Source organism: Saccopteryx bilineata, chromosome 4, assembly GCF_036850765.1.
Source record: "Saccopteryx bilineata isolate mSacBil1 chromosome 4, mSacBil1_pri_phased_curated, whole genome shotgun sequence".
Lineage (NCBI taxonomy): Eukaryota > Metazoa > Chordata > Mammalia > Chiroptera > Emballonuridae > Saccopteryx > Saccopteryx bilineata.
In genome coordinates, this window is record NC_089493.1 from 134,958,481 (window position 1) to 134,983,127 (window position 24,647).

The following is a 24,647-nucleotide window of genomic DNA, read 5'->3' on the forward strand; positions in this document are numbered from 1 at the left end:
CAGGGGTCCCCAAATTACGGCCCGCGGGCCGCATGCGGCCCCCTGAGGCCATTTATCCGGCCCCTGCCGCACTTCCAGAAGGAGCACCTCTTTCATTGGTGGTCAGTGAGAGGAGCATAGTTCTCATTGAAATACTGGTCAGTTTGTTGATTTAAATTTACTTGTTCTTTATTTTAAATATTGTATTTGTTCCTGTTTTGTTTTTTTTTACTTTAAAATAAGATATGTGCAGTGTGCATAGGGATTTGTTCATAGTTTTTTTTTTATAGTCTGGCCCTCCAATGGTCTGAGGGACAGTGAACTGGCCCCCTGTGTAAAAAGTTTGGGGACCCCTGGGTTAGACAATTGCATACTTTCCATAGTTTTCCACCCCCAATATTTCAGCACCCAAATGACACCATACATAGTTATTGCAATATTATTGACTATATTCCCTATGCTTTACATCCTCATGACTGTTTCATAACTGCCAATTTGTACTTCTCAATCCCTTCACCTCTTTCGCCCAGTCCCTCACTGCCCCTCCCTCTGGCAGCCAGTCTGCTCTCTCGGCCTGACTCTGTTTCAGTTTTATTTCTTTTGTTCCTTAGATTCCACATATAAGTGAAATCATATGGTATTTGTCTTTCTCTCACTGACTTATTTAGGCTTTACTTTTCTTTCTTAGTGCAATTTTATGATAATAATGAATAATGTTTATATTTTAATGTTTAAAGTCTAAAATCAAGCTTCCATGGAGAACTTCTGCATGAATATATAGTAGGGAGGAAATTTTGTCATTGGGTAAAATTAACATACCGCTTTTAAAGTACTTTGGAATTTAAGGAAAAACCCAATATGTGTTATTGTAAAAAAACAAAAATAAACTTTGTTTACACAATATATTTATGTACAATGTTTATACACTCACAAATACATAATATATTTTGAATGGATGCTTTTGTTTTATAGAAGTGGGATTATATTATATATTCCTTTTTTTTTCAACCATATGTTGTGGGTATCTTTTCATATCATACAGATCTACCTTGTGTTTTTAAACCCACAGTATGACTAGTTTATAATTGATCAACCACTGTCCTGTTGGTTTCTTCTAGTCTCTTGTTGTTAGCAATGCTGCACTGATTATCCTGGCGTCTTTTAATGCATATACACAAGTATTTCTGTGGTGTGGATTTCCAGAACATAATACTTTTATTTATTTTTCTTTTTTTAAGATTTTATTTATTGATTTTAGAGAGAAAGGAGAGAGAGAGAGAGAGAGGGAGAAAGAGAGAGAAAGAGAAAGGGTAGGGGGAGGAGCAGGAAGCATCAACTTGTAATAGTGCTTCTCGTATGTGCCTCGAACCAGTGATCTCAGCATTCCAGGTTGATACTTATTCCACTCTTTCACCACAGGTTGGGCCCTTAAAACGTTTTTTTTTTTTTTAATTTTTTAATTTTTTTAAGATTTTATTTATTGATTTTAGAGAGAGAAGAGACTAGAACATAATACTTTTAGAGACAGCAGAAACAGCAATAATATTTTGAATTACCATGTATTTTTATGTAAATTACTTTTTTTAGCAAGTAATACTTAGGGTTAAAATTAAGTATTTTGTCTTAAAATTACCATTTTAATATGAGAAACATTGCAAATTCTTTTTGTTATGAACATAAATTGTCAAAAACTTATAATTGCTAAACACACCTATGCCTTTATGATTTAGCCATCCTCTCTGGTTTTTGGCTCTGATGAAGTTAAATAAAAATATTTTAAATCATTCTGAATAGTTATAATTTTTTTTCTTTTTAGTGAGAGAGAGAGGGAGGCAGAGACAGAGACAGGAAGGAAGAGAGATGAGAATGAGAAGCATCAACTCGTAGTTGCGCCACTTTTAGTTGTTCATTGATTGCGTCTCATATGTGCTTTGATCGGGGTGCTCAGGTTGAGCTAGTGAACCCTTGTTCAAGCCAGTGACCATGGGACCATGTCAATGACCCCATGCTCAAGCCAGCAACCTTGCGCTCAAGCTGATGAGCCTGCGCTCAAGCCAGCAACCTTGGGGTTTTGTACCTGGGAATTCAGCATACCAGGTCTACACTATCCAGTGCACCACTGCTGGTCAGGCTGGATAGTTAATAATTTTTAAAGGCACTCCCTGTTATTATACTTCTTAAAAATGTCCTTCCTTTTTTTAAGGTTCTGTTGGTGCAACTAATATGAATGAGCATAGTTCCCGTTCCCATGCCATCTTCACAATTACTATAGAATGCAGTGAAAAAGGTGTTGACGGTAACATGCATGTCAGGATGGGGAAGCTCCATCTTGTAGATCTTGCTGTAAGTAACAGGATACTGCTTAAACAATAACTCATAATTTTTTATTTTATGAATAAAAATTAAAGTGAAAAGGTGTGATTTACGTATGATTATAAAGTTAACTTGTATATATGTTTAACTTATTATGGAATATTTTGAACCTGTACAAAACTACAGGAGGTCCTCAGGTTACGACATAGTTCTGTTCCTACAACAGTGATACAACCCAAATTTCGGTATAAGTCGAAACACACCCTAGCCTAAGTCACTTATCCTAACACAGTTGTAAAATCATAATCTAGAACATAAAACAAAGCTAAGCCACAGTAAAAGGAGAAGGACATAAACATAGGAGCCACGATAAAGCCAAAAAGTCACCAAACAAAGCAACACAAATGGAACACTTGCGCTTTTAACAGTCCAAAATGGCATAGGTAAGTACTGGGGCACGCCAACTCCCTCACTCATGTGTCACATTACTGCATGATCTTCCACTGCACACAACCTAACTAGCTAGCCCACATAGTCTGTAAGTACAATGCTAACCGTGTAAGCCAAAAAAAAATCTCAATTTTTTCAAGTTTTTATGGGAATGAGCATCATAAACTTGAAACGTCATGTTGAGGTGTTGTAACCTGAGGACCCCCTGTAGATGGAATAGTATAATGATCCTTTGCATAACGATCACCCACCTTCAACATGAACTGGTTCGTGGCAAATCCTGTTTCATCTCTACCTTTCTCCAATTCCCTTCCTGTATTACTTTGAATTCCAGATATCATATCAGATTTTTTTTATTGTTAAATTACTTTTTTTAAGCTTGGGAAACAATATTCTGTATTTTATATTTTAGCCCTGTTTCTGTCTCTGTTTACTGCTAGGGCTCAGAAAGACAAGCAAAAACTGGAGCTACTGGACAGCGCCTCAAGGAGGCTACCAAAATCAATCTTTCACTTTCCACTCTTGGTAATGTGATTTCTGCCTTGGTTGATGGAAAAAGCACTCATGTGCCTTATCGTAACTCTAAATTGACTCGTCTTCTTCAGGATTCCTTAGGAGGAAACTCAAAGACCATGATGGTAAGACTTAATTGATGTTCTTCTAGTTATCAACAAGCAAATTTAGGATTCCTGTTTAGCCCCATAATTGATATACATAACATCTTAAAAACTGTTGATTATTTTACTGTATTTGATTTGTGGTTTTTTGTTTTCTAGTATACTGTGTGTATGAGCCCATATGGTGGTGTTTAGAAGCCCATGTGGTTATAATTTCTTTTTCTTTTTTTCTTTTTATTTTTGAGGAAGGGAGATAATGAGATAGACTCCCGCATGCACCCCTTCCGGGATCCACCTGCCAACCCCCTGTCTGGGGCCAATGCTTGATTCAACTGAGCTATTTTTAGTGACTGAGGCTGATGCTCTTAGACCCCTGGTCGGCAAACTGTGGCTCGTGAGCCACATGCGGCTCTTTGGGCCCTGGAGTGTGGCTGTTCACAAAATACCACGTGTGGGTGCTACCTCAATAAGGAATGTACCTACCTACATAGTTTAAGTTTAAAAAATTTGGCTCTCAAAAGAAATTTCAATTGTTGTACTGTTGATATTTGGCTCTGTTGACTAATGAGTTTGTCGACCACTGACTTAGACCAACTGAGCCATCTTCAGAGCCTGGGGCTGATGCTCAAACCAGTCGAACCACTGGCTATGGGAGGAGAAGAGACAGAGAAGAGGGAGAGGGAGGGGGAGAGAAGTCTATCTCCTGTGTGCCCTGACCAGGTATCGAACCTAAAACGTCCTTATACAGGGATGACACACTGTCCACTGAGCCAACCTGTCAGAGTCAGTACTCTTTTTCCAAGAAGGCCAGAGTAGAAGTATGCTTCAAAAATTCTTTTGATATCTTCAAAATGGTAGTATTAATTTTAACTGTGTCAGGTGTTAAAATGTTTTGTATTCCTGATTCAACAGTGTGCAAATATTGGGCCAGCTGATTACAATTATGATGAAACTATCAGTACGTTACGGTATGCTAACCGTGCTAAGAATATTAAAAATAAAGCTAGAATTAATGAAGATCCAAAGGATGCTTTGCTTCGTCAATTTCAGAAAGAAATAGAAGAACTGAAAAAAAAACTTGAAGAAGGTAACTTTTTCCCAAAATGTTGATCTTAATATTGGCTAAAAATATGTTACTTAACTACTAAGTAGTCTAATAAAAACCACCTATCAAAAATTCTTTGCACCTTTAACATTGATATTTAAAGGAATATTTCTGCTTGGTAATGATACAGACTTCATCTTCATATTAAGCTCAAGTAAAATTATATTATGTTTGTATATATGATAAAGAAAATTTACTTGATTTAAACCTCCATTTTAATCCCAATGACTTTTTGTAGATTTCACTTGAGTACTTATTAAATAATTTTTATTTGTGTCTATATAAGAGCAAGTTCTACCAGAGATTTAGGTGACTATGACCAGAGTTGTCTGTGCTACGTATCAGTCACTGTTGTTTGAAGTATGGAAAGCTATTACAGTGTCATGGATGCACCAAGTTTATTATAAGTAAAAGTTTATTGCGTGGCCTTGAAAATATGTGTTCATTTGTAAATTTGAATATGGGATTTTTTTTGGAAATTCTTTTATAACAAGATAGTGTTAGAAGGTTAGAAGTTTGAAGACTTTATGAGGTTGAGAAACTTACCCTCAGTAAGTGCCCAGCGTCTCCTGTACCTTCATGCTAGAATTGAGTGGCATAGGGCTCCCTTACATACCAGGTGAGCAGAGGGCTCTGAAACTGCCTCTTTTCAGTCTGAGGGAAACTGGTTAGATCAGATGTGAAATCTAGAGATACTGCCATCACAGATGTTTGGAGAAAGTGCTGATTCAATAAGCTTGAGTAAGATTATTGAGGGAAAGCAGTAGTAATTGGCCTGCCTCTTAGGTAATGAAATCTGGTGTTTTAAATGTGACCACTAGGTGGTATTTATAGTCAGTATGGTTTAAAGATTTAAAATTTCTTAGATTTGTTAATGTTGAGTTTATACCATTATCTTGCTGACTTATTTTTTTTTGCATTTTTTATTGTGATAAAATATCCATAACATAAAATTTACCATTTTAACTATTCTTAGGTGTATAGTTCTGTGACATTAAATTCACATTGTTCTGCAACCATTATCATCATCCTTCTCCAGAACTTTTTAATTATCCCAAAATGAAACTTTATACCTATTAAATACTATCTCCTCATTCCTCTTTCTCCCTCAGCCCCTGGTAATCACTATTTTACTTTCTATCTCTGAATTTGACTATTCTAGGTACCTCATTTAACTAAAATCATAGAATATTTGTCCGTTTGTGTCTGGCTTATTTCATTTAGTATGATGTCCTCAAGGTTTATCCATGTTGTAGCATGTGTCAGACTTTCCTTTTTAAGGCTGAATAATATTCTGTTGTATATATATATATATATATATATTGTATATTTTTTATCCATTCATCAGTGGGCACTTGGGCAGCTTCTGCCTTTTGACAATTGTGAATAATGATGTTGTGAACATGGGTACCTGCTTTCAGTTTTTTTGGGCATATACTCAGAAGAGGAATTGCTGGTTTATATGGAAAGATTGGCCTTATTTTTAATACAAATTCATTTTATTTATGCTTTTAGGCCATTTGTTTTTATATCACAGTTGATCAAGTTTTATAATCTAGTTAATAGAATTGATCATATAAACAATAAAAAGTAGGCAAAAATATTAAAAAATGCTTTTTTAACTTTTTATTTTGAAATAATTTTAGACTTATGGAAAACATGCAAATATAGTGAGAGTTCCTATATACCCATACCCAGCTTCTAATGTTAACATCTTATAGTACAATTATTGAAACTAGGAAATCTACATTGATACAAACTTATTAACTAATCTATAGATCTATTTAAACTTTTTTAGGCCATACCAGTAAAGTAGTTTAATTTTTAAAGTCATTGATTTTAAGGTCTTGTTTAAATTTTGACTGTTTCCCTCTCAGGCACTTTCTCTCTAGTATGGTGTCTGGTCCAGGATCACAGTGTGAATTTAGTTGTGGCTTTTTTTTTTTTTTTGTATTTTTCTGAAGCTGGAAACAGGGAGAGACAGTCAGACTCCCGCATGCGCCCAACCGGGATCCACCCGGCACGCCCACCAGGGGCGAAGCTCTGCCCACCAGGGGGCGATGCTCTGCCCCTCCGGGGCGTCACTCTGCCGCGACCAGAGCCACTCTAGCGCCTGGGGCAGAGGCCAAGGAGCCATCCCAGCGCCCGGGCCATCTTTGCTCCAATGGAGCCTTGGCTGCGGGGAGGGGAAGAGAGAGAGAGAGAGAGAGAGAGAGGGGAAGGAGGGGGGTGGAGAAGCAAATGGGCGCTTTTCCTATGTGCCCTGGCCGGGAATCGAACCCGGGTCCCCCGCACGCCAGGCCGAGGCTCTATCACTGAGCCAACCGGCCAGGACCTAGTTGTGGCTTTTTAGTCTCATCCAGTCTCTGGTTCCTTAGTCTTTTTTTTTGTTTTTCATCATCCTCACACTTTTGAAGAGTACTGGTCATAGAATTTCCCTCAGTTTGGGTTTGTAGTTCTCTCAAAATTCTGTAAGGTTTCTCTATTTATTTTTTCCTATGTAATTAATAGGTATCTTGTGGAGAGCTACTTTGAGACTACACAAAGGTCCTGTTCCTCATCATATTTTCTTAGCACCCATCAAGGGTTCTTGCCCAAAACAGTAATTGCGTGCTGTTTACTCATTAGTGACTTTCTCTTTCCGTCATTTCTTCTGATGTTTAGTGTTTGAATGCTGTTGTATGGAAGAACATCCCTTCTCCTCCCACTTATTTATTTATTCAGTTATTAACCTATGTCAGCCTGGACTCAGGATATTTGTGGTTTATAACAGTAATATGATTTATTTTATTGCTCAAATTGTTCCAGCTTTGGCCATTAGGAGCTCCTGCAGGATTGTTCCTATAACATTTCAGCATGCTTCCATAAGTGGTTTATTTTTTTGTTTGTCGAGCACTTATTTTTTGTTTCTGGGTCTAAAGAACAAAATATTTTATAATGAATTCCTTCTCCCAAGACTCTGTGGTCTCTTTCCTGCCTTTACTTACAGGCTCAAATATTACCTTATTGTGACTAGTGTATATTTTACTTTTTTCCCAATTACTTTTGTTTCTTGAACATTTCGTATATGACAGTGGTATTTGTAAGTAACTACTTTGAGGATAATATGTAGCTGACCTTCATTAATATTTAACGACTCCCTTATATTTGATTTTTTTTTTCTTTTCTGAAGCTGGAAACAGGGAGAGACAGTCAGACAGACTCCCGCATGCACCCGACCGGGATCCACCCGGCACGCCCACCAGGGGGCGATGCTCTGCCCCTCTGGGGCGTCGCTCTGCCGCAACCAATGCCACTCTAGTGCCTGGGGCAGAGGCCAAGGAGCCATCCCCAGCGCCCGGGCCATCTTTGCTCCAATGGAGCCTTGGCTGTGGGAGGGGAAGAGAGAGACAGAGAGGAAGGAGGGGTGGGGGGTGGAGAAACAAATAGGCGCTTCTCCTATGTGCCCTGGCCGGGAATCGAACCCGGGTCCCCTGCACGCCAGGCCGTCGCTCTACCGCTGAGCCAACCGGCCAGGGCCTGATTTTTTTTTAAGTTAACATAAGTTTTGTACAAATAAGTTCTTCTTTTTAAATATTTTTGTGATATAGGCCTAAACGTGGAATCACTATGTTAGATGACAGTTTTATGGTGCTTAATAATTAAACAGGTTGAATGCATTATTTAAAATGTTAAACAGAAAACTGAAGAGAAAAATGTTAAGTGATCACATTTTTAAAAAACAAATAACTCTAACATGTAATTTTTATATATATTTAGAACTGTACTTTATTTGAAGTTTCAAATGGATAAGGATTTAACTTCTCTTTAGGAAATTTAAAAATAAAGCCTCTCTGTACATCATATCTTATTTCTAAGGTTAGTATGTCTGAATATCTGATATACTGTCTAGGAATTTTAACACAACATATGTTTAGGGCAACAAAAACTTATAAAGTAAGTTGAAACAGGCATTGTGTACACAGCCAGTGATCTGGTATAGAATAAAAATCATTGTATTAAATTTCTGTTCAAGGGGAGGAAATATCAGGCTCTGATGTCAGCGGGTCAGAAGAGGATGACGATGAAGAGGGCGAGGTTGGAGAACATGGAGAGAAAAGGAAAAAAAGAAGGGGTAAGTTCTTTTTAGTTCTAGAAATTGTCTATGATTGCTACCTAATGATGGTTTCTAACATTCTCAAGGAAGTTGAAATGAATGAAATGGTCTTTTTTTTTTTTTGCCCTTTTTAGTTATGGTAGCAAGTCAAACAGAGGAAGTGTGGTTAACTTTGAATTATTTTTTTCTCCTATACTCCTCTCCTGTTTATAGCTGAGTTAGAAGACTGTGTGCTCTGAGTTTTTTAGGGTTTAGAATTGTAAATCAGTGATAGTGGGTATATTATTTTAAAATCATGGAAAGTGTTAATTTTATGTGGGGACTTTTATCTGTGTTAGGAACCTGAACTTTTTAGGAAATTAGGATAATGTGGAGTTTTTCTGAAGTATGATTAGACTTTAGAAATCATTGAATTTTTAAATAAACTTGTATAAGAATTCTATTTTTTAATTTTTTCTTTATAAAATATACTTTCATTCTCACCCAGTTGTGCCATTTGTTAAAAAATATGGAATAATACTATGTTTATTGTGATAAAGTTGTAAATAACATGCAAGAGATAGAGACGTATTGTAATGGCCTACATTTGGAATCTTTTACCCTAAATACTTATTTATTTCAGATCTCTCTTTCATTAACATGGATCCTTGTTTTCCAGCTGGTGCTTATTTTGCTTGTCTTGTTAAAATCAGGGCAATAGCTTCAAGTGAACATCTCGTGCCATTGCCTGACTGCCTGCACCTGCCCTTCAGGGAGTTGGGGGTCATTGAAGGAAATGGAACATTGAAAAAAAATGATCTTGCTGAAAATAAACCCATCACTGCTTGATCAGGACTCCCAAATTTATAAACTATAAAAATTTTATAACTTCAAAAGACAAGGGAAAGCATGATTTAGAGCAGGAGTTGGCAAAATATAACCTGCTGGCCAAATCCAGCCTACCACCTGCTTTTATAAATAAAATTTTATTAAACAGCCATGCTTGTTTGTTTCTGTGTGGTCTGTGGCTGGCTGCTTTCATGTGTGACTGCAGGCCCACAAAACCTAGACACTTATTGCCTGTGTCTTTACAGAAAATGTTTGCCAAACTCTTATTTAGAGAATCGGTTTTGTGTTCATACCTATTTTTCACAGAGTAAACTATTCAAAGCTAAAGCAGATAATAGGTTTATTGAAAATAAAAATTTAAATAACAGAATGTGCTACGGTTTCTTATTAAAATAGTTAATAGTAAAACACCTTCCTTTTAGGATTAGAAATTTTATAATGTTCAGTGAGCTTTCAAAGTTTTGCCATGAAACCATAAAACACACATAATTATATCTGATAGTTTGATGTTTTAGAGGGTAAAGAGTCAAACTGGAGAAAGATCAACCTGTATGGATGAAGGGCAACTTATCACTTTATAGTTTTAATTGTGTATGACTTCAAGTCTTAAAACTCAGTTCCTTTAACTTGTCAACCTACATAATTTAAATAGACTTAAATGTCACCAGATGACTTACTGATTTTTTTATTCTTGTCATTCCAACCCTCTGAATTACTATGTTTTAAGTGAATAGTGGGGTTTGCCCACAGTAGATGCTTAAAGGAATACAGTTTCTAATTCGCCTGCATGGCTTTGTTATTAGAAAATATTGGCTAGACTACCAAGACTGGTTTTAAGGGAAAGTAAGTTTTGATTCTTTAATACAAAGCTTGATTGTCCTTTAAAATTCTCTCTCTGGAACTGAAATTTTCTCTGTGTATGTGTTCCTTTTCTGTTTCCTTTTTCTTTGGTTCCCGTTGGGCTCATTTCTTTGTCTTCCAGGCAGTAGCAGCAGCAGTAGTTCAGACTCCACATGTTCTGTCATAGAAAAACCTCTGGATAAGTTCTTGCCTAGTGAGTGGTAGCTCTTAAGTTCTCTAACAGAGCTTTGGCTTTTCCATAACCCTTGGGCTTCATTTGAGAAATGCTGCACTGCTACCTGTCATGACTTAAAGAATACGTGTTGGACTTCTCAGTAGAACAAAGCATGTCATGATCTCCCCCACCACCACCCTTCATTGCTTCCAATAACTCATAATTGTTAAAACATATGCATAAGCTTATGTTTGAGACAATGGAAGAGAGATTCATGCTTTTGCAATTGAGATAATGTAGAAAGAGCTAGTAAGCTGTGTGAAAGAATGCTTCTTATGGTTCCTTCTCATGTTTCATGACAAATTTCTAATCCTAGTCAGTATAAGGGACAGGTAGTAACAAATCCTTAATTTCTAAAAGTCCAAATTATATTTGGAAGTACACCAGTGCCCATTATAACATGTCTTAAGTTACAAAGGTTTTAGGCTTTGGTGTCCTATTCCTAGGGTAGCTTAAGAGTGGAAGCTCCTGAATAAAACGTAAAGTTTGAATTACCTGATTGATTTTAAGAAACTTTATAATACATAGTTAGAGAATTCAGATTCACAAAAAAATGTTTATGCAGGATCTAGCAACTTATCTCAAACGTAAAGATTTCTTCTTAAACCTTAATTATAATTAAATCGAGAAGTATTACTAATTTTATTTATATTTTATTTTCAGAAGAAAGGAAAGTTGATGCTTTCTGGTACTAGCTTGCAGCTTACTGTCTTTTAAAGCATTATCTATATACCTACCTTTTGAAGCAAATAGCAAAAACATTGGTTATGTTCTTTATGCTTTGAGCTTCCTAGAGGAAGAATTCTGAGAATATTAGGAATTGTATTCTTTATTGACAATTCTTAAATTTTACCAGAACAAGAATTTCAGAGGATAACATAAAATACATGACATTGCTCTAGAAACCATATAGAGGTATGATTTTATATTCTAAGCTGTGAAATACAAGAAAATATCTGAGTGGAGGCATAATTTAATTCTGTTTTAAGACTACCTTAATCTATAAAGACTAGTTATATGAAAGTGTGTTATGAAATGAGTTGTACTTTGTTCAGTTCAGGTAGTTTTAGTTATTGTTTGTGTACCTAGCACATAACGTTAAGTTCTTTTTCTGCAATGTGGGTGTGTGGGTGAAGTCGAGAGATGGTTGTCCCAGCATGTGGTTGTTGTGTAACTTGTATGTACTGTCCCTTTAAAAAAGATGAATGATCTTTTTATTTAGACGTACTTTGCTTGAATCATCAATTGGTTATTTATTTCTACGGAATCATTATTATAATTATCCTTAACTACTAATAGATTGAATGCAAGTTTGTTATACAGGTGTACTTCACTTTATGAAACTTTTTTTCTAAAAAAAAGTTGCTTTTAAATCAAGTTGGAAAATCAAATGTACTGGGAGAGCTGAATTCTTCTTTAACTCCTGTAGTTAATCAAGCAATCACTATAAATTACTATTACCTAATTTGGGGTTGAGGCTTTTGAGTTGGATTTTCTTAAAGGGAAGCATACCTGTAACAGAGCCTTACATTGGAACATTGAATTGGGAAATTTTGAAAATGGATAGTGTGAATTTTGCTGCTTTTAACTTACTAATTTTTAAAAATTGGCTTGTCTGTTTGCTGTTTTAGACTACTGCCCTGGTGTTAGCAGTTTCCCAATTCCATGTCTGTCGTCATTATACCCACATGGTGCTGAAATGTCATATTTGCAGGAGTTTGGGAATTAGTATGAGCTCTTGAGATTAATTAGAATTATAATCTTAGACTAAATTATTCTTCCTATTATCTTTGCTTAAATTATATCTCTGATTGTGTTAAATATGCTTTTCTTTTTACATAAAGCTTCTCTATTTTAGTTTTGATAATGATTTTGTTATTTCTGTGCTTATACTATAAATGCTATTATACGTTTTTCTTTGTTTTACGTAAGAAATAATGTTTTTCTTTTTTTCCTCCTCATCTCTGTGCATATGCTTCCTGTCTACGATTTGCTTACTACTTCTTATTGAAAGATCAAGCAGGTTGGTGTGGTTGATTTGCACTCCATGTGCTACAATTATTTAAACTATAAAAAATTTTGTCATTTAACTACATTACATTTTTTAAATTTTAATATTTTTTGACAAGGTAAGTATCCATCTTTTGTATTTTAAAAAATCATTCAACTTTAGCTTTTTTTAAAAAAAAACCTTTAAAATTTTTTTTCTTTTTAAATTTCAGTTTTTATTGAGGGAGATATTAGGAACATTCTTATTTCTGAATGATCTTTTTAGGGGAACAATTCAGAAATATTAGATTAATAGTGTTAGACACACAGTATATGCTACATCTAGTCAACAACATAGACAAAATAAATATATCACCAGAACTAGATGACATAATCTATTTTCCTAAATTAAAGACCTGTTAAGCCAAATTTTGGAAATACAAATATAAGTGATTTCACATTCAAGCATTTTTTAAAAGTGAGGAATGAGATGCCTGAGTACTTATGCCCATGGATGCTCATGTAGTAAAAATGAAATTAATTCAGTTAATACTTCCCTGAGATTCTTCCCTTTAACTTTACTTTGCCTTGATTTAATAAACTCAACATTAACACTTTTTAAAAATTTATCTAAAAATTTGTGCTGAACTCTATCATACAATATTAAAAAAAAATCATATTTTTGTTTAGTAGGTTTTGTTGGTTAAGATTTTAAAAAAATCGATGTAAAAGTGACTTTTAGTAATGTCACATTTTTAAGTGCCTGGTTAGGAGTGTTGGTACATATTTACACGTAGTTTAAAATATTATTTGGGGAGAAATAAAATGATTTATCACAATAATTCTGGCAATTATATGTTACAGAAATACTAGACTTTGAAACTGAACCTAGGCCCTGGCCGGTTGGCTCAGCAGTAGAGCGACGGCTTGGCGTGCGGGGGACCCAGGTTCGATTCCCGGCCAGGGCACATGGGAGAAGCGCCCATTTGCTTCTCCAGCCCCCCCCCCCCTCCTCTCTGTTTCTCTCTTCCCCTCCCGCACCCAAGGACCAGGCGCTGGGGATGGCTCCTTGGCCTCTGCCCCAGGTGCTAGAGTGGCTCTGGTCGCAACAGAGCGACGCCCCGGAGGGGCAGAGCATCGCCCCTGGTGGGCGTGCCGGGTGGATCCCGGTTGGGCGCATGCAGGAGTCTGTCTGACTGTCTCTCCCCGTTTCCAGCTTCAGAAAAAAAAAAAAAAAAGAAACTGAACCTAGCTCTGTGCACATGGTCATTTTTATGAAAATGTTATAAGAGCACAAGATCTTTGTTGCTAAAACATCAGTTTGAAAATATTAATTACCTGATGGTTTTGAATAACTAGTGCAATTTGAGCATAGTAGTAATTTATCAGTAGGCATATGCTTTTATATTTTCTACATATAAAATCTTTTTAGTTCACTGCCTCTTAATGGATTTGGAAACTCTGTTTTTAACTGTTAGAAGACTAAAAGCCTAAAAAATGAATGTACAGATGTTGACCAGATAATTTCCTTTGTATCATTAGTATTCCTGTCTTTACACATACAGGTTTTTTTTTTTTTCTGTTTTAACTTAAATATTTGCCATTTTTTAATTTAAATATTTATAATTCTGAGGTGGAAAAGAAGTTATAATTTATTATGCATGCATGTACTTTACACCTGAACTTATACTTTTCCCCCTCAATTTTCTAAGAAATAGCATTACCAGTGGGAGATTCTTTCTAGGAATTCATTAGGAAAGGGTTAGATTACTTTTTAAAATTATCCTTTAATAGTGTAATTCAGAACATTCAATACAGGTGACTGTGCCAAAGAAGCCCACCTCCTGACTTTTGGAATGCAATGAATCACACCACACCAGAGCATGAATTTGGATCAGTGCTTTTATTTACTCTTTTATTTAACTTATTTGTTTCATGGCTTAGGCTTGCTTTGGACTTATATTTCTATGAAAATAAAAAATAAAGGGTAATATATTTTAAACCCTTGTGTTTTTAATATAATTTTATCCTGAAGAATTAAAGTCTATGCATGATTCTTTGTCTCATGGTTCCCGAAAGAATATATTCATATATACATATATATATATATATACACACACACACACACACACACACACACACACACACACACATACACATACATATCTCCATCATCATTTCTTTTCATTATGCTCTCTTATTAGCAGGAGGGGTTAGCTTTTGGGTGGAGACATTAACAATTTATAAAGTCTTCTGATTTATACTTTTCTGTGGTCCTTTGGGAGGAAGTTAAGAAATACAGAAAGCTCTCAGGAGAGCCTCAGACCAATTCTATGAAGTTTTATTGTTTTTCTGAAGGGAACTATGTTTCAAAGAAATTGTATTACCAGAAATGAACTATCTTTGATTCAGTTTCATAACCAGTTTTATATGCTAGGATTTATTTTTTTTTAATTTTTCATCTTAATTTCATGATTTGAAATTCATTAAATAAACATATTGAATACCATCTACTTATAACACTTAATTTAACACTTTTATTTATAGTATGATTTGTATACGAAACACTCTACTTACAGACATTATAATCAAAATATTCGGAAGCCATATTTCCAGCTTGATTATTTTGTAGTATTTATACTTATATTTGACAATTGTGTTTAATGTGAATTAGATTTAGGATGTTGCATTTGACATAATAACAAGTTATTTTAGTTTTTCATTTAAAATATATTTTATGACAGCTTAGCAACTATAAAGTGCCTGGTTAATTATGTAACTGTTACATAATTAGTATAGAAATTTTTCCTTCAAACGTATACTATGAAATTAAGTACTTCCCAGTAATTTTGTTAAACAAACTTTTTGAACAGTCTGAAGATGTATATTAAAAACTATTTGCTCTAAGTTCTGACTGATATTTTTATATGTGACTTTTATTTATTTTAATAAATTTGAGGGAGGTATTTTGAGACCAGTTGATTGTTATATCCCATTATCAGAAAAAAGTAATCATATTGCTTTTTTGACCATATGTGTTATTTGTTATTTGGGGACACAGATCTTTGTGGGGATTTTTGTTCTTTTTGGCTTTCCTGTTAATCTTTCTTTCTCGCTTATCTATTTTGCTTCTCTTTTTCTTACTTTTGTCTTTAGTTATGATTGTACAATTGGAAAACAATTTGAATTTTCAGTTAAAAAGTTCTAGGACCATAAAATATTTGATATATTATTGAGGAATGTATCTTTTATAAAATGAACCTGTACATGTTTGAAACATTGACTCTAAAGAGATTGTTGTAATTAAATGATTCAAATAGGTAAAAAGAAAGTTTCCCCAGATAAGATGGTGGAAATGCAAGCGAAAATTGATGAAGAGAGAAAAGCACTTGAAACAAAGCTCGACATGGAAGAAGAAGAAAGAAACAAGGCGAAAGCTGAGTTAGAGAAACGAGAAAAGGATCTTCTCAAGGCCCAGTGAGTGTTACTGAATCAAGATGGATTCGTGACTTCAGGTTCTGGTATTTTTCATAGGATGAATAAGCAAGAAAATTGAATAGTAATTAAGAGCTTGATTTTTGTGTCCAGAGAAGCTATTTTTGGTTAGAAGTTTTCATCTAAAAATTACATCTATTTTGATATTTTCTCTTTATATGAGAGAAAAAAACATATCAGTGGATTTGAATTACAGATAAAATTCTAAATTAATGAGCTACCCAGTGGTATAATTTGATAGAGATGTTACATAATTCCTATTTTGAAATTTTGCATCCAAATTCTTATTACATGTTGGTAAATGATATTGTTAGAAAAGTAGATAATTGATGGATATTGAATATTTTCATTTTAATCAATAGACAAGAGCATCAGTCTTTGCTAGAGAAATTATCTGCACTGGAGAAGAAGGTCATTGTTGGTGGTGTTGATTTGTTAGCAAAAGCTGAGGAACAAGAGAAACTTCTTGAGGAATCGAACATGGAGCTGGAGGAGAGGAGGAAGAGGGCTGAGCAGCTGCGCAGAGAGCTGGAAGAGAAAGAAGTAATGTGCTTTTTCAGTTTTGGTTGGCACTTTGCCTAAGATTTCTAACTTTTCTAGTGAAAAGCTAAATAGCTATAATTTTAATAACATTTTAAAGCAGATCCATGGGTTTCTTTGAATTTAGTGGTTGTGAAGTATTTGTTAAATAAATTTTTGATTTAATGAAGAAATTATTCTGAAGTTTATCAATTTTTGTCATAGCAAGAACGCCTGGATATTGAAGAGAAGTATACCAGTTTGCAGGAGGAAGCACAGGGAAAGACCAAGAAATTAAAGAAAGTCTGGACTATGCTGATGGCCGCGAAGTCAGAGGTCGGTCTCTTAGAAATTACCTACAAATGTAATTCTGAATTTTTAAAATTTTTTCTTTAAGTATTATTAAGAATCCTAAAGGAATCATGATATGTGCTTAAATTAAAAAAACTTTTCCATATAGATTTCGGAGAGAGAGAGAAAGAGAGGGGAGAAGTAAGGGGGCAACAGGGAGGCATCAACTCGTCGTTCTACTCAGTTCTATTTAGAGTCACTCATTGAGTGCTTCTCACACATGTCCTGACTTAGGATTGAACCTGCTACGTTGGCACCTTTAGGACAATGCTCTATCCACTGAGCACCCTGGCTTGGGCCTGTGTGCTTACATTTTCTTTTTTTAGGTGAGAGGAGGGGGTACTGAGGCAGACTCCAGCATCTCCTACATGCACCCTGACTGGGATCCACCTGGCAATCCCTGTCTAGGGCCAGTGCTTGAATCAACCCAACTATCCTCAGTGCCCGGGCGGACTCTTGGACCAACTGAACCACTGGCTGTAGTTGGAGAAGAGGGAGAAGGGCGAGAGAGAGGGAAGGGAAGCAGATGTTTGCTTCTCCTGTGTGCCCTGACTGGGAATTGAACCCGGGACTTCCACACACTGGGCTGACGTTCTATCCACTGAGCCACTGCCCAGGGCCTAATTTTAAAGAAAGAAATATTTCTTCTTTATGTGCAATTTTTAATTCTAGCTATTAAATTTCCAAGCTTCATGTATCATTTTGTCCATTGTTTTTGTGAAAGAATGGGGTAAGCTCTTCCAGGGTTTCTTAGGCCAGATTGAAATTTGTATTGTATTTAAAGTCTTTATTTGTTTTAAATATTTGCATTGATTTTCTCATAGATGGCTGATCTTCAACAAGAACATCAGAGGGAAATTGAAGGCCTGCTGGAGAACATTCGACAACTTAGCCGGGAACTTCGACTTCAGATGCTTATTATTGATAACTTTATACCTCAGGATTATCAAGTAAGAGGGAGATTCTCTGACCTGGGTATTTGGTCACTTGGCTGGGGTTGAGAAATAGGATATATATAATTTGTCATTTAGTTGTTGGTAAAGATCTGGCTGGGTAGCTCAGTTGGTTTGAGCGTCAGGCTTGCAGGTTCAATATCCAACCAGGACACATACAAGAATAAACTAATGAATGTACAAATAAGTGGAATGACAAGTTAGTGTTTTCCTCTCTCTCCCTCCTCCTAAAATAAAAATTGGTAAATATTTATACTTCAGTTGTCTAGGATAAAATTTTCTTGAACTACTGCCATCACACTTCAGCTGTTAACTTTTTTTTAGTGCATAATTCTTTAAGTTTATAAGTATCTAAATAAAAATTTTCAGCCCTTTATTAAAATCTGGATTCAGGTATAACAGATCCTCAAATAACATCATTTTGGTCATTGTCATTTTATTATATCATTGTTGAGAAAATAAAATTGATTCCCAGTCATGGCCACTGTCTATTTGGAGTTGGCATGTTCTCCCTATGTCTGCGTGGGTTTTCCTTGGGTCCTCTGGTTTCCTCCCATGTCCCAGAGATGTGCATGTGAGGTGACCTGGTGTGTCTGCACTGTCCGAGTGTGAGTGTGTGTGTGTGATGTACCCGGCGATGAAAGGCATCCTACCCTGGCCTGGTTTCTGCCTCCCACAAATATTTTTCCCTGAACTGGAGAAGCGGGTTGGGAAATAATTATCTTAATGTTTCTTAAATATATGTATATCTCACCTTTTTTTTTAAGTGAGAAGAGGGGAGATAGACTCCCGTGTGCACCCTAACGGGGATCCACCTAGCAACCCCGTCTGGGGCCAATGCTCGAATCAACTGGCTGCGAGAGAGGAAGAGCAAGAGAAAGGGGGAGGGGAGAAGCAGATGGTTACTTTTCTTGTGTGCCCTGACTAGGAATCATCAATGTTTCATATTATTTCAACATTTAATATTAGTAGTTTTGAGTCTTTACTTAGAAGTTTCGTGAAGTTTTTGTGACCAGAAATATAGGAACTTAACTGTTGTTTATATCAATTATTCCATGATAAAATTGGTTTCATTATATGTTGTTTCACTAAGTCACAGTTTCCAAGATCCTGTCAATGACTTTAAGTGAGGACTTACTGTAATTGCAACCAGAATCAAGGTATAGGTGCTGCTTATTCATACAGCATCCTTCCTAGGACTAGAATAAGCAGAACTCCTGTGCTGATTTTTTTGCCTGCTTATGGATGCTAATTCTCTGTGTGTGAGTGAGTGTGTGTGTGTGTGTGTGTTAAAATCTACATAACATGGGCCCTGGCTGGTTTGCTCAGTGGTAGAGCGTCGGCCTGGCATGCAGGAGTCCCGGGTTCGATTCCCGGCCAGGGCACACAGGAGAAGCGCCCATCTGCTTCTCCACCCCTCCCCCTCTCCTTCCTCTCTGTCTCTCTCTTCCCCTCCCGCAGCCAAGGCTCCATTGGAGCAAAGATGGCCTGGGTGCTGAGGATGGCTCTGTGGCCTCTGCCTCAGGTGCTAGGATGGCTCTGGATGCAACAGAGCGATGCTCCAGAGGGGCAGAGCATCGCCCCCTGGTGGGCATGCCAGGTGGATTCCGGTCGGGCACATGTGGGAGTCTGTCTGACTGCCTCCCCGTTTCCAGCTTTGGAAAAATGCAAAAAAATAAAAAATCTACATAACATGAAATTTCCCACCTTAAGTATATTTAAGAGTACAATTTGGTCCTGGCCGGTTGGCTCAGTGGTAGAGTGTCGGCCCAGTGTATGAATGTCCTGGTTTGATTCCTGGACGGGCGCACAGAAGAAGCAACTGATCATGCATGTGCTTCTCTACTCCTACACCTTTTCTGCCCCCCCACCCCTTTCCCTCTCCTCCTGCAGCCATGACTCAATTGGTTCGAGTGCATCGGCCCTGGGTGCTAAGGATGGCTCCATGGAGCCTTTGCCTCAGGTGCTAACAATAACTCAGCTGTGAGTATGGCCCCAGATGGGTTGCTTGGTGTATCCTGGTCAGGGCACATGTGGGAGTCTGTCTCTATCTCCCCTCCTTTCACTTGGAAAAAGAAGGAAAAAAAAGGGTACAGTTCACTGACATTAAGTATATTCACAGTGTTGTACAACTATCATCATTGTCCATCTTCAGATGGATGCTAATCCTTTTTAAAAAAATTTTTGAATTTATATTTATTGGTTGATTTTATATGGGGGGGGGAGAGAGAGAACATTGATTTGTTGTTCCATTTATTTATGCATTCATAGGTTGATTCTTGTATGTGCCCTGACCTGGGATAGAACCCACAACCTTAGTGTATCAGGAGGACGCTCTAACCAACTGAACTACTTACTCAACCAGGGTTTGGATGCTAATTCTTAATACTCATATAATTTAAGACTCTCAGCTTCTATTTTTCTTTACTCAAAATGTTCATCTTTCTAGTACATTTTAGTAAACTTTAACATACTGATTTTTTTTAAATTGACTTTGAATCTCTATACAGTTATAAGAAATTTGTTAAAATAACTCTTAGTATTTTTTCTTTTGGATGTCAGGGGTACAGAATTAATTTTTGGTTCTTGGTACATTATCTTCATTGGTCTTTGAATGGCCTACCTTGATTTAGTTAGTTATTTTGTAGTGAACTCGTCACCCAAACAAAAGTCAGGACCATGACAGTAATCTGTTTCCAATCAAATGACTCCTCTACCCAGTTCAATCCCTTTGCTTCCTCCAACTCAAGGCAAGCCTCATTCTGAACCCCATGTTCTTCATTTTCTTGCTTTTTATTTTTATGTAGTTTGAGTACATCTGCACATATTTTTTTAAAGCATATGTTTTTAAATTTGTGTATCATTCAGTATATTATGTTTTGAGACAAATTTTCCCCTTAAATTATTAAGATTTTAGTTTCATGAATATTTTTAGTAATATTTTAAATGTTATTAGATATTAAAAGTAGACTCTCTTTGACTCTTTTAAAAGGAAATGATTGAAAACTATGTCCACTGGAATGAAGACATAGGAGAATGGCAGCTAGTGAGTACTTCTTTCTTTCTGGAACTGCTTGTGATCTACTTCCTGCAGACTCGGGGTTTCACTGGCTCCAGTAGGGAGAGGGGGTCTCTAGATGAATCAGATCAGAAGCCAGTACAGTGGAGAAGAAGTTTTCTAATTAACTATATTATAACACATAGAATATTCGGTGGAAATGGCATGGTCAGGGCTACATAGGACTGAATGACCTCTTGGTCACCCTTCTGTTCCAACAAACAAATCATGTTTTATGAGTGTAACATCAGTATATCTCACAGTAATTTGCTAATTTACAGTATTAATTGCTAATTAAAATAATTCTCCTCTGCCTTTTTTTTCTTTTTTTGAGAAATGCGTTGCCTATACAGGAAATAACATGAGGAAGCAGACTCCAATTCCTGATAAAAAAGAGAAAGATGTAAGACTGCTTTTTTAAAATTTACAATGTATGTTTATAGGAATGTGGCTTACTAAATTATGTTATCAACATGTGATCTATTAATCAGCTATGCCAAAAGTAGGCAGATTTTTTGGAAATAGAGGCGCCCAGATGGAGTGATTGTCAGGAAAGTTCTGCTCCCTGTCCGTGTGATGGCAGGCTGATTTCTGCCATGAGAGTGGCATGAAATTATTTTTGGACTATTTTCACCACCTTTCTGGGTCGTGGTGGGCATATGGTTAGAGACTAGAATGTCCTTTCCAAAGCTAGTCCTTACCTGACCAATGGTCGCACTGTGAATAGAACACTGACCTGGGGCACTGAGTTTCCAGGTTCACAACCCCAGTCACCGGCTTGAGCGTGGGCTCGCCATCTTGAGTGCTGGGTTACTGGCTTGAGCACAGAATCATCAACATGATCTCAAGGTTGCTGGCTTGAAGCCCAAGGTTGCTGGATTGAGCCCAAGGTCACTGGCTTGCCTGGAGCCCCTCCAATCAAGGCACATATGAGAAGCAATCAATGAACAACTAAGTGATGCAACTAAGAGTTAATGCAACTAAAAGTTGATGCTTCTCATCACTCTCCTGTCTCTCTCTTTCTCTCTCTCTTACTTAAAAAAAAAAAAAAAGGCCCTGGCCAGTTGGCATAGTGGTAGAACATCGGTCCTGCATGTGGAAGTCCCAGGTTCGATTCCAGGTCAGGGCACACAGGAGAAGCAACCATCTGCTTCTCCACCCATCCCCCTTCACCTTCTCTCTCTCCCTCCCTCCTTCCCTCCCTCTCCCTCTCTCTCTACCTCTCTCTCTCTCTCTCTTCCTCCTACAGCCATGGCTCAATTGATTTGAGTGCACTGGCCCTGAGTGCTGAGGATGGCTCTGTAGAACCTCCACCTCAGGCACTAGTAGTAGCTTGGTTGCAAGCATGGCCCCAGACGGGTGTTATTGGGAGGATCCCAGTTGGGGCACAGTGGGAGTCTGTCTCTCTATCTCTCCTCCTCTCATTTGGAAAAGAAGAAAAAAAGAAAGAAAGAAAGCTAGTCCTACTCTTGGGTCCCCAAGACGTAGCATCAGCTTTAGGGAAAACAGCAACGATTTTGCTTTACTGCTAAGGAATTTATATTGTGTCAAGGCTCATTCGCCAACCTTGCTGAATATGTTTGAGATACATGGCATTAAAGGAAATTTAAGACATTTGTTTGGTCTTGTCTGTTGTGGCTTTTTTCTAGAGTGATTCAGTATTTTAAATTGTTCCCCAAATCTGGTTTAAATTCTTCCTCTAAGAGTATCTGGCATTGATTTCCTTTACTTAGCCCTTTGAAGTGGACATTTCCCACGTGTATCTTGCCTATACTGAGGAGAGCCTACGGCAGTCCTTGATGAAATTGGAGAGGCCGCGGACTTCCAAGGGGAAAGCAAGGCCAAAGACAGGGAGAAGGTAAGGACTGTCTTTGAACCCCATCATATCAAGGCAGTGTGATAAGCTAAGTAGATACATTTAAAGGAATTTAGTTAAGGTAAATATTTTGGCTGATATATTTAAATATCAAAATTCTTATGTAGCTATGATTTGAGTAAATAAAATCCTGCTAAAGAATTAAGGTCTTCCAACATCTTTAGCTATCTTGAGTAATAGAATTTATTTTTAATGTATTTTATTATTTCCAAGTCATTTAGTGTCTTAATTCCTTGATTCTCACATTAATTCTTTTAGTGAGATGCTAATTAATTTGCCCAGTTATACTCCCAAGTATTGTATCCAGGTGATTCATTTTTCTGTCATCAACACCCCCAAAACCTTGATTTCGTCAGTCACCAGTTAAGTAAAGCTCTGTCCGTCTTGCCCTCTCCGTTGGGTGCTGGCTTTTACTGTTGGGTAGTCTTATGCACAGCATAACGTAAGCCCAGGGATGCCAGGATGGGAGCTTGCAGCTATTCCTTCTCTCCCTGCCTTACATCCGGTGCTGTGAGTATAGTTAGACTGATTGTGAGACGTCAGTGCTCCTGAAATCAGAGGGAAAAATAAGCTAATTTTTTCTCCTGCTTTGAGCACTTAGACTTTTGAGTTACATGTAGGGTGAGGTTGTATGGGTTTAGTATTTTGTGTTGCATGATCTCGTAGACATAAGCTGACCTTCATACACTGGGGATAGTTGACTCAGGAGGAACCAGTAACATATTAAAAGTGTAGAACTTTTACATGCTCTAGCGCTTAGGTGCCAGGGGTCAACAACTTTTCATCTGCCAGCGGGAGCCGTGCACGTAATATTCATGAATGCAGTGTAGCAGTTCAGAGAAACACAACTCTCTTAGATCTCTCACTGCCTCTTTTAATAGAGATATTTTCCTCTTTTCTCTGAAGTTAGTAAGAAAACTAACAGTGCAAGTGTGATGATAAGTGTAAGATAGTAGCCTCAGTATAGGCGGAAAGCTGGCTGCGGCAGGGCCTGCGCTCGATGGAGAGTGATCTGTCCAAGGCGGGGCTCTGTCCTGCTCCTGGCTAGTGTTGGGGATAGAGGGCCATGGTCTCTGAATCTTTCTGTTTCAAAGGAGAAACCAGAAATCAAGTTATTTACACGAGCTCTCTCCCTTTTAGTTGCTTTAAAAACTATGTGGACCTAAAATGAACAGTTTAATAAGTTATTTGGATATAGTTTTCAGAATGCTCATTTAAAAATGTATATCTTTTTGGTTTAACCAAAAAAAAAAAAAATCATGAGCCAAACACACCATCTCTGTGCATGAAATTAGCATGCTATATACTATGAAAACAATAAACAGCCATAAGCTGTTTATTGCACAATAAATGGTGTATTGATGTTACATTATGTGATAATGTTCAGTGTGATGTTCCTCATTAGAAAAGCATAGTTCAATGCACTAAGCAAATTTGCAACAAACAGGGTAAGGTAATAATAGCATTTCCATCAGTCCCTATATGGGCCTGTGCAGTGTTGCCTCAGATGATGTCTCTGATTGTCACTGAATAAACCTGCGTCATCAGCCTACCAAGGAGGAGATCATCAGCGGGGCCAGTCTGGCCAGCGTGCAACCCACCCAGCCTGGCTGCGCGGTCTAGTCCAGCTCTGGAAATGATCCCCCACTCAGCTCCTCCCCGCTCTGGCACCTACTCTAGGTGACCTGAAAAGACGGACATGAGTCCGTCTCTCATGATCATGCATGTCAAACCTTGGCCTATTCCTAGACTCTATGGCCTCCTTGTTTTATCTACTACATAATGTAAAGTGTTGGCATTTCAGTCTTTTAGGAAAGTCTTCATGTTTTCTTTTTCTTTTCTCCAAACAGAAAGCGTTCTGCAAAGCCTGAAACTGTAATTGACTCTTTACTTCAGTAAATGTTATGAACTTAAAGTCTCAATAAAAATTAGTGATGCCCTCA

The 24,647-nt window shown here is 37.1% G+C and overlaps 1 protein-coding gene across 3 annotated transcripts in view; it reads left to right on the top strand.

Moving 5' to 3' along the window:
• The window catches only part of KIF3A (kinesin family member 3A), a 49,797-nt gene extending 25,150 nt beyond the window's left edge, over window positions 1-24,647 (top strand). For 2 of the 3 annotated variants that reach the window (XM_066278366.1, XM_066278367.1), the window contains 12 exons: window positions 2,183-2,322; window positions 3,183-3,380; window positions 4,272-4,446; window positions 8,480-8,578; window positions 15,773-15,929; window positions 16,310-16,490; window positions 16,692-16,802; window positions 17,642-17,767; window positions 20,763-20,816; window positions 21,163-21,231; window positions 22,562-22,686; window positions 24,555-24,647. In XM_066278366.1, the coding sequence (XP_066134463.1) occupies window positions 2,183-2,322; window positions 3,183-3,380; window positions 4,272-4,446; window positions 8,480-8,578; window positions 15,773-15,929; window positions 16,310-16,490; window positions 16,692-16,802; window positions 17,642-17,767; window positions 20,763-20,816; window positions 21,163-21,231; window positions 22,562-22,686; window positions 24,555-24,603 (1,484 nt within the window). In that variant the 3' untranslated portion in view covers window positions 24,604-24,647. Of the gene's footprint in view, window positions 1-2,182; window positions 2,323-3,182; window positions 3,381-4,271; window positions 4,447-8,479; window positions 8,579-10,370; window positions 10,443-12,477; window positions 12,487-15,772; window positions 15,930-16,309; window positions 16,491-16,691; window positions 16,803-17,641; window positions 17,768-20,762; window positions 20,817-21,162; window positions 21,232-22,561; window positions 22,687-24,554 lie in introns of all 3 variants that reach the window. The other variant, XM_066278368.1, reaches the window with a different exon arrangement.